This window comes from Macaca mulatta, chromosome 1, assembly GCF_049350105.2.
Source record: "Macaca mulatta isolate MMU2019108-1 chromosome 1, T2T-MMU8v2.0, whole genome shotgun sequence".
Classification (NCBI taxonomy): Eukaryota; Metazoa; Chordata; class Mammalia; order Primates; family Cercopithecidae; genus Macaca; species Macaca mulatta.
In genome coordinates, this window is record NC_133406.1 from 19,976,970 (window position 1) to 19,987,716 (window position 10,747).

At 43.7% G+C, this 10,747-nt stretch overlaps 1 protein-coding gene across 1 annotated transcript; it reads left to right on the forward strand.

The window, feature by feature from the left end:
* Positions 1 to 7,177: 7,177 nt before the first annotated feature.
* On the forward strand, positions 7,178 to 7,628 carry LOC695277 (cytochrome c oxidase assembly factor 3 homolog, mitochondrial). Its single transcript, XM_028847747.2, has one exon. It carries the CDS (start codon positions 7,191 to 7,193, stop codon positions 7,509 to 7,511), a length of 321 nt encoding a protein of 106 aa, XP_028703580.2. The 5' UTR covers positions 7,178 to 7,190; the 3' UTR covers positions 7,512 to 7,628.
* The last annotated feature ends 3,119 nt before the right edge of the window (positions 7,629 to 10,747 follow it).

Genomic DNA, 10,747 nt, shown 5'->3' on the forward strand with positions numbered 1-10,747 from the left:
CTCTCTGTCTTTCTCTTTATGCACACACACACACACACACACACACACAGAAACACACACAAACACACACACACACAGAAACACACACACAAAGTTTGTCTCCCTCTCTATGCACACACACACACACATGCACACACATATACACATACACACAAATACACACATATACACATACACAGAAACACACAGACACACACAAACACAAATAGACACATACATAGAAACACACAGACACATACACATATACACATACACAAACACACACACATACACAGAAACACACAGACACACATACGCATACATATACACATACACACACAGATACACATACGCAGACACACATACACATACGCACACACATATACAAACATACACATAAACACACACATGCACATACACAAACACACACACATCCACACATGCACACACATATACACATACACACAAATGCATACACATACACAGAAACACACATACACATAAACACATACACACACACACACACACACACACAGGCACACACACACATCTTTGCTTCCGTCTCTATAAAATGGAGATTATACATTTAGTCCAGTGCCTGGCACTTAGGAAGCTATTAATAAATTAGAATACTAACCTTCATCAGGCCATGATGATTATCATAGTAGCGCTGGGAAAAACTGTAAGAAGTCTTGCCCTTCCTGTTCTTCAAGAAATCTTGTCTCTATCCCTCATTCTAAGCAATGAAAATCTCACCTTTTCTTGAAAATCTCAAGGAAACGAGATTGCAGAGGCATCCTCTGCTGAGCACAGCAGCCCCCCCAGCACGTGAGGGCCCCGATGGCCCCAGTCCCACCTCTGCCCTCACTGCCAGGCAGCGGGGAGGAAGCAGCAGAAAGTGTTTCCCAGTCAGGACATGCTTGTTGTCAGCTCTTTCCCGGACAGAGCCAGCTTTTCCTTTTTGTTTTACTTGGCATTGATCTGTGTATTATCTGTGCAGTTCTCTGGAAAAGAACAGAAAACCACCTTCCTATGTGAATAGCCAAGAGCACTGATCTCTCTGCTCTCTGGGTGTCTTCAGGACTAACTCAGAATTCCTGGCTCCTCCTGCCCCTGGCCCGGAAGGCCTCCTGAGTTAGTGCACGGAAGCCTCAGCTGGTATCGGGAATGTTCTGCAGGACCAGGGGTGCTTCCAGGGTTTTTACATAGAAAGGGCTTGAAGGCAGGAGTTTGGTTGGAAGATAAATTATCCTATAATTGTATTTGCAGCACAAACACACTGGTTTTATTTAGATGACATATCATAGAGCATGAGTGTGACAAAGAGGCCAGTGGGACAAATCTAGCCCCCTACTTGTTTTTGTAAATGAAGTATTGTTGGAATGCTTCTATGCCATTTCTATTGCCTATGACTTCTTTTGCATTGTAGTGGCAGAGTTGAGTAGTTGAAACAGGCTGTATGTGTGATCTGCAAAGGTCTAAAATACTTACCATCTGGCCCTTTACAGGAAAAGTTTGCAAATCCCTGTAACACAGCAATAAAACAGTACATTTTAAAAAAAGATGCTTCATTTATAACAATGTGCGTAAAAATGAGAAAGCATCCTTTGCTCATTTCAAATCATATTTTGGGGATGTCTTGGTGGGTGGGATAATGAGGTCCCTGGGTGGGGAAGGGAGTGTACATTTTCCCAAGTGACCTGTTTGTGCTGTGACCATGGAGACACTCCTTCCTCGACCCAGGTCCTCTGAATCTCACAGAATGCCAACCTGGGGTCTGAGTTTCTGCTTCATTTTCAGGTTCTGGCCTCTGCCCAGCAGCACAGACTGTCCTCTCACCTTGGGTTGTTTTTCAGTTTTCTCACATCATGGCAGCTATGGAAAATGGCATTCATTATTTGTAAAAGGATGCGGCTGCTCACGGCTAAAAAGACAGCCACAGAAGCTGTCCCAGACCCCATCCCCAGGACTGATGCATTGGCCTCTGCACACATGAAACCCATTAGCAGCCTGGAAGACATTGCAGCGGAGGGCTGGGAGGCTCCTGCTAGTGCGCTTCCCCTTGTTCCTGGTGACAGTGCTCTGGATCTGCCACTCAGGGTGTCAAGGAGAGTCAGTCACATTTTCCTGTTCCTGCTCCAGGATGGGCCCTCCTGTCCCCCAGGGCCCCAACCTTAACAAAGGCCTGAAGGAGCATGCTAGGTCCTGGGTGAGTTGTTTTCTCCTATGCTTCATTTAAGCCTAATTAAAGTTCTGGCATTAGACCAGAGAGATATGATAGTATTAGCTTTGTTTTGTAATGGAGGAAATGGAACCTCAGAGCACTGCAGCAAGTTGCTCAGGTAAATGGGCTCTGAGCCGGAGGATCAATTGCTGGTGGTGTGCTGGCAATGCCAACAACAGGCTCTCCTTGCACAGCAGGGAGTGGGGAAGCCTCATCCATAGCATCTGCCCCAGCCCTCGAATAAATTCCCCACCCAGGGGGCTCCCCACCCCTGGACTCAGATCCCTGACCCTTGCTGGGTCTCTATTCCCTGACCTGTGGGTTGAGAAGGCGTAGCGCCTGGAGCTACGGAGCAGACCTGCACAGGAAGTGCTGCAGGAACCTTTAAAAGTCACAGTCTTAGAAGGCGTGGGTCGGTGCCAGCAGAGTAGGAGCCCCAAGCATGAAAAGACCTGGCACATCTCACCTCAGTCACCCATGTGCGACTAAAAGCAGATCCGACGCTAAGCCATCTGTTTAAGAAGGCCAGTTTTTCTCATGATGCCTATGTAAATCATCACATAAAAAAAAGTGTTGGGCTCCCTATCTTGCTATTGCCCTAAGCATGTTCTTGGCCTTTCCATTGGGTGATCCAGCCTGGAGACACTATGTTTGAGAAAGATGGGTATCTTGTATCTTTCAGAACCCAGCTGGAAACACATAAGGAGAATTAGAGGTATCCAGTATCCAGCTTGGAGTAACTTCGATGGCCTGGGACTGAGTTTAGACAAATGGCCTGCAGAATTGTACCTAACTAGCTGTGTAATCACTCATGAATTGTTTTCTGAGCACCTCTGGCAAGGCGCTGAGTGGGGAGAGGTGAGATGTTTGTCTTCTCTGGGGCTGGGGATGGGGTGAAAGACGCATGTGACAGAGGTCACTTATAACCCAGGGAGTGCTGCTGCCATGATACCTGGGCAGCATCCGAGGGCCCACAATGGCCAGGTGCGCTGTAAGGGGGTCAAGAGATTACTGTCGAAGTTGGCAGCTGCAGGAGGCTTCCAGAATGGCAGATGGATCTGGGCCTCGAAAGGCAGGTGGGATTCCAGCAGGGGAGGACGGAGGCTGAACCAGCACTCTTGGGGATCCACCGAGTGGTTTTTCCTTTCTCTGTTTCACATGGATGCCCTTGATTCTCACTTCCATTTTCTCTCCTGGTTTGACTCCTGAATTACATCCTCAGGTGAGAGGGTAGCCTTGACTCCCCTCTTCTGGGACTAGTTATTAGGCTAGGTGGCGGTGGACAGGAGGTGACTTCCTCCCAGAGGCAGGAGTAATTTACCAAACCAACACTCCAGCTCTCTTTAAAGGCATCTTCACATCCCTTTAATAAGTTCATTTTTCCATTATGTAGCCTAGAGGTGTGTGATTGGCTAAAATTCAAAGAACTAGTATTTGGCCACCTTTTAGCAATTATTTCAAGTATGTTCCTTTAGAAGGTGCAGGTGCTTGTTAAGAGTTCTTTTCAGCAAAGATCCTAACACAACCGGAAAAGTCCAATGTAATATCCTGTTATGTTCTCTAGGTTGATTTTACATTCTGCCTATATGATCGAACACATTTCCAATGCAATTAAAAAATAGTTTGCAACAACTCAGCGGGTGCTGATGTGCAGCTTCCTCAGTTGTCTGGCCCATCATTTTCATCATTTTCATCAGTTTACTCTTAGGGCATTCTGTGACCCATGACACTAAGGCTATGTGACCCATAACGTAAGACCAAGGCCTGCTGGCCTATAAGGCAAGGTGCTGTTACCAGCTTACTTGACGCCCCTGGCTCATCTTAGACTTGAGGTCTCCTAACTCATTGCTTAGAACCCTTTCACAAGGTTCTTTTGTTCCCTAAACAAAACAAAATAAAACAAACAAAAACCCAAAACCAAACCTCACTTTTTGATTGGAATTTTTATTTAACCTAATGTCCTTTCATCTCTTAATAGTTGGCTCTGGGACCCACTATGCAGCTGAATCCTCTTTCATCGGCCCTTGTGTTTGTTGGTATAATTTGGTGTAAAGGAAAATAAAAAACTCTCAGGACCCCCAAAGTCCTTATGCAAAAAGGAAGGTTAAGCCTGGAGACTGAGTCATATGATGCTCTCTTCCAAATGAATTGCTGTTACTAGCATTATGCGGTTCCCCACTGGAAGGTAAAAGTTCTCAGGCATCTACAAAGGACCACCCCACGGATCATTCATAAGTAAATTCTTTGCCAACCTCCCATAAAGAAGCACATGTCAATTATAACGTTAGAGCTACAGTCTACAGCTAGAGCCAAAAACTAGTCAGTTCATTCTATATTGACAATGTCAGTTACAAACTTACCTTCCCAGGTGCAAAACATAGACAAGATGAGACCAATCATTCCTCCACCTATCCGGAGAAGTCTGCATAATCAGTTCTTCATTTACTCCCTTTTTTCTCTTCAAACATTCACCTTATCTTATGTAAAATGTAGATTTAGTGGGTACTAACTAAAGTCTCACAATAATGTGACCATTTACCTTACCACCTACCTGCCCATCTTCCTACCTGCCTTCCCCCCTTTAAGGAAATGTATAAATACTAAACCTTCTGAAAACCTTTTTAGAAAAAAACAGCCACAGATGTGTCTGTGTTTTTCCTGGATGCTCCCTCAAGCTGGCTTAATAAACCTTGATTGACTGAGACTTTTGCTTCAGTCACTCATTTCAGTTATCATCAGATTACATGAGAATATCCCTGTGATATCTAGAAAAACAGCCTCCGCTGCTATCGGGACAATGCTAGGAAAGTCTTCCCTCGTTTTCAGTGTCTGCCTGCCCTTCTGCAGTAAAAGCCACCCACTCTACCTGCCCACACTCCCCTAGCACCAGCCAAAGGATGCCTCGCTGTGAAGACAAAGCTGGTGATGCCCATGAAGGAGTCCCCAGGAGGCATCTCCACATAGGTAGAGTGTCTGGAAGAGGTAGGGTCCTCGGGTCCCACCAGCCAGAGAAACATTCAGTTAAGGCAGAACCTGGTGTGTGGTCAAGGAATGCTTTGCTGAAAAAGAAATCTCGAAATAGATGTGTAGGTGTAACTGAGTAACCCCTTTTTTCTACCCTTTTTCTAAGAGATAGAGAATGAGTTGTTATTATTATTACTTCTCTTCTCTTTTCTCTATTTCTCCATGCTCCCCACTTCCTACTTAGTCTTTCAGAAATGCAATTATAACCTTCTACCTCCCCTTCACCAGACACTTCCTACAGAGCAAGTTCATCTATGTGCTTAGAAGCTCTAGAGTGGGACTGTCTCCCACCAGGAAACTGCCTTGAGGACAACAATCAATTTACAATTCAAAGTATGCCTGCTATGAAACTGTCTCCCACCTGGAGAGTTTCGGCCATCTTTATAACCTAGTTCTACCCTCCAAGGCACCAACTTGACTACCTGGTAGATAAGGCACTGAAGGTAGTATGTGGACCCCTACCTGTTCACTTCCTGCCCTGCATGTCATTCATGCCAGGTCCCCTTTTAAAAGTGCCCGCTTTCTTTTTATTGTATTTATTTATTTTTTTGAGATGGAGTCTCACTCTGTTGCCCAAGCTGGAGAACAGATCTCGGCTCACTGCAGCCTCCACCTCTTGGGTTCAAGTGATTCTCCTGCCTCAGCCTCCTGAGTAGCTGGGATTAGAGGCGTACACCACCACGCCCAGCTAATTTTTTGTATTTTTATTAGAGATGGGGTTTTGCCATGTTGGCCAAGCTGGTCTCAAACTCCTGACCTCAGGTGATCCACCCATCTTGGCCTCCCAAAGAACTGGGATTAGAGGTGTGAGCCACTATTCCTGGCCAAAAGTGCCCACTTTCTGCTCCAAATGTGAAGCGGTACCCTTAAGGCAGGGAAGCCTGTACTTCTTCCCCTAAGCTAGCTTTGGGATACAAAATCACCTTCTTTATACCAGACCTCATTCCTGTTCACTGGACTCTGCAAGGGGCAAGTGACTGAACCTGTGTTTTGGTTACACAGGGAAACCTCAGCACCTTCAGCACATTAAAAATACTGAATATACTGTCTCTTCTACTTCTAGGTCCACATCAAATTTACTTTCAGGTTTTGTTTAATTTGGGGAGGAAAGAGAAAAGGAAAGTAATCTTGGTGAGATCTTTTCTTATTGATCCATTTATTTATTCATTCATTTACTCAATGAATCTACTATGTGCCACGTGATTTGCTTGTAGTGAGCAGTGAGATGATAAATGATAAAAATACCATCTATCCATGCCTTTGTCAAGTTTGATGTCCAGCCAGAAGCCATCAGCATTTGGAAAAGTTTTTCTGTTATCACAGATGCTAGCCTCCCCCAGACCACATTGTGAGAAAGGTGAAATTTGACCTGGAGGCAATTTCACTCTTTTCCTTCCTCTCTGTATCAACCTTCCTCTGCTACCTCACTGGGCCTGGAACCCTGTAGGATCTACTGGTGGTCTGTTTCTATAAGGACGTGACTGACCTCCCAGCTCCCTTCTCTGAATCCCACCTCCTCACGGTCTTGGATCAGAGGGTAACTGTCCTTTGCCATTAGGGTAGCCCTGGTGGGGAAGGAAGAAGACATGGACTTACAGTCTTCCCAACCCTACTTTCCAAAAGCCTAAGCCCCAGAAAGGGAAAGCATTTGTAGGTATAAACAAAACATCTTCGCTAGAAACAGGGAGAGAGGGGGGCTTCTCTCACACACCAGAAAGACGTTCTCCACGAGGAAGATAAAAGAGGAAGACAAGCAGCAATAGAAAGAGAAAATCTCAATGAGGGGCCCTGTGGGCCGGATGAAGGAGGGCTTCACCATGACACATGCAGACCATAGGGGTCCTGCCTGGTCTGATGACCCTCAGCTGTGAACAGTCCTGCGAACAGGGATGTCCAAGTGGGAAGAGGTGACTCAAGTAGTATTAAGTTAAAAATTTTAGACCGCAAAGGGAGGAGCGGCAACATGGCAGCTTCGGGGGCTGGTGACCCTCTGGATGCTAAGCGTGGAGAGGCCCCGTTCGCTCAGCGTATCGACTCGACTGGGGAGAAGCTGACACCTGAGCAACTGTATTCCATGCGGCCGGCGCAGCTTGCCCAGTGGCAGAAGGTCCTACCGCGGCGGCGGACCCGGAACATCGTGACCGGCCTAGGCATCGGGGCCCTGGTGTTAGCTCTTTATGGTTACACCTTCTACTCCATTTCCCAGGAGCGTTTCCTAGATGAGCTAGAAGACGAGGCCAAAGCTGCCCGAGCCCGAGCGCTGGCAAGGGCATCAGGATCCTAATCTGGATGGCTGTTGATCATGTCCAACCTGCTGGAGCCCCTTCACATGGTGAAGGATGCCCCATGACCCTGTAGAAATTGAATCCTGCTCACAACATTGTTGGCCTTCTTACTAACCTTGGGCCATGACTGATCCCAAGAAACCAGGGACTTAAGCATTTGGCCACTGTCAAAAGAACTTAAGCATTTGCCCACTGCACACTTGCTGTGTACAATGACTGAGCCCTTTCTGTAGTTTGTTTCCTTGAGAGGTGTGCATGCGACCGTGGCTTTTCCCAATGTTTCTGACTTTGTGGTTTACCCCCTTCACCTTCCAGGGATGTGATTGTTAAGAGGTTAGGCGAGGCAGCTCTGTGCAGTGTTTGAGCCTAAAGTGGGATAGATAGGGTCAAATTGAGAATAATAAACTGAGTCATTCTCCTGGAAAAAAAAAATTTACAATCTGGTGAAGTAAGCCTGGGGCATCTTTCTGTACCCATTGAACACTAATTCCCCATTCTGCCTCCTCTTAACCCCCGTTCAACCTTCTATCTCTATGCATTTGACTCCTCCAGGTACCTCATACAAATGGAATCATATAGTCTTTGTCCTTTGTGACTGACTCATTTCAATTAGCATAATGTCCTCAAAGTTCATCTATGTTGTGGCATGTGTCAGAATTTCTTTCCTTTTGAAGGCTGAATAATATTCCATCATATGCATCTACCACAATTTTTGTTTATCTATTGATCTGTTGATGGACTCAGGTTGCTTTCACCTTTTGACTATTATAAATTAGGCTGCTATGAACATGAATGTACAAATATCTCTTCCAGTCCCTGCTTTCAATTCTTTTGGGCATATACCTAGAAGAAGAATTGTAAACTGTATGATAATTCTATGTTCAACTTTTTGAGGAGCCACCAAACTGTTTTTAACAGGGGTTGAACCATTTTACATTCCCACTAAGATTCCAATTTCTCCACATCCTCACCAACACTTGTCACTTGTTATTTTGTGTGTGTGTGTGTGTTTGAATGTCATCCTAAAAAGTGTGAAGTGGGACCTCATTGTGGTTTTGACACGCATTTCCCTAATGATTAGTGACGTTCAGCATCTTTTTATGTGCTTGCTGGACATCTGTATATATTCTTTAGAGAAATGTCTACTCAAGTCTTTTGCCCATTTAAAAAATGAGTTAATTTTTTTTTTTTTAAGAAGTGGGGTCTTTTTATGTTGTCCCAGCTGGACTTCAACTCCTGGGCTCAAGTGATCCTCCCACCTCATCCTCCCAAGTAGCTGGGACCACAATGTAGGAGTTAATATATTCCAGATATTCTTTTTTTTTTTTTTTTTTTTTTTTGAGATGGAGTCTTGCTCTATCGCCCAGGCTGGAGTGCAGTGGCATGATCTTGGCTCACTGTAACCTCCACCTCCTGGTTGACTGTAACCTCCGCCTCAGGCTCCCGAGTAGCTGGGATTACAGGCATGTGCCACCATGCCCGGGTAATTTTTACATTTTTAGTAGAGATGGGGTTTCACCATGTTGGCTGGGCTGGCCCCGAACTCCTGACCTCAGGTGATCTGCCTGCCTCGGCTTCCCAAAGTGTTGGGATTACAAGCGTGAGCTACCTCATCCAGCCTCCGGATATTGATTCTTTATCGATACAAGATTTACAAATATTTTATCCCATTCTGTGGGTTGCCTTTTCACTCTCTTGACAGTACCCTTTGAGGCACAAAAGGTTTTTTTTGTTGTTGTTTGTTTGTTTTTGTAGAGATGAGGTCTCACAATGTCGCCCAGGCTGGTCTCGAACTCCTGGGCTCAAGCAGTCTACCTGCCTTGGACTCCCAAATTTCTGGGATTACAGGTGTGCACAAAAGTTTATAATTTTGATGAAATCCTATTTATCTATTTTCTCTTTTTGTTGCCTGTGCTTTTGGTGTAATATCTGAGAAATCATTGCCCAATCCAAGTCATAAAGTTTTCCCTGGTGTTTTCTAAGAGTTTTATAGTCTTACCTTTAGGTTTTTGATCAAATTTGAGTTAATTTTTGTAAATGGTGTAAGGCAAGGGTTCAACTTGATTCTTTTACATGTGGATATCCAATTTTTCCAGCACCATTTGTTGAAGACACTGTCGTTTTCCCAGTGAATGCTCTGCAAACCCCTGTTGAAAGTCAGTCAACCAAATATGCAAGGATTTATTTCTGGGCTCTGTATTCTGTTCCATTGACATATTTGTATATCCTTATGCCAGTGCTGCATTGTTTTGCTTTTGTTGTAGCTTTATAGTATATTTTGAAATCAGGAAATGTGACAGTTCAAATTTTCTTTCTTTTTCTCGATTGTTTTGGCTTTGTGGGGCCCTTTGAGATTTTATATGAACTTTAGGATGAGTTTTTCCATTTTTACAAAAATCACTATTAAGATTTTAATAAGAATTACACTGAATGGAGATTGCTTTGGTTAGTATTGTCATCTTAATAATGTCAAGACTTATCGTCTCTGAACAAAGGATGTCTTTCCATTTATTTAGTCTTCTTTAATTTCTTGTAGCAATGTTCTGTAATTTTCAGTGTACAAGTTTTTTGCTTCCTTGGTTAAATTTATTCCTAAGTATTTTATATTTTTTTATGTTAGTGTAAATGCAATTTTTTTCTTCATTTTCTTTTTTAAATTGCTCATTGTTAGTGTATAGAAATGTTACTGATTTTTTGTATGTTGATTTTGTATCCTAAACTTTGCTGTATTTGCTTGTTATTAATAGCCGTAACAGGTTTTGTGTGTGTCTGATCTTCTGCATATAAAATCATGTCATCTGTGAACAGAAGTGGTTTTATTCTTCCCTTCCTTTCTTCCTTCTTTTTCTTGCCTAATTGCTTCAGTTAGAACTTCCAGTACTATGTTGAACATACGGCCAAAAATGGAAACCCTCGTTTTGTTCCTTATCTTAGGCTAAAAGCTTTCAGTCTTTCACCATGGAGTATGATGCTGGTGGTGTATTTTCATATATGGACTCTACTATGTTCGGAAAATTTCTTCTTACTCCTTATTTTTGGGGCATTTAAAAAACGGGTGTTGAATTTTGTCAAATGCTTTTTCTTCATCAATTCAGATGATCATGTGGGGTTTTGTTGTTTTTTTCTCTTCATGCTATTAATGTAGTGTATTACATTGATTTAGTGTCATATGCTGAACCATTTTTACATTCTAAGAATAAACCCCACTTGATCATAGTGTATATTCTTTTTAATA

Coding starts and splice junctions, on each gene's coding strand:
- LOC695277 (XM_028847747.2), top strand. CDS start 7,191: ATGGCAGCTTCGGGGGCTGGTGACCCTCTGGATGCTAAGCGTGGAGAG.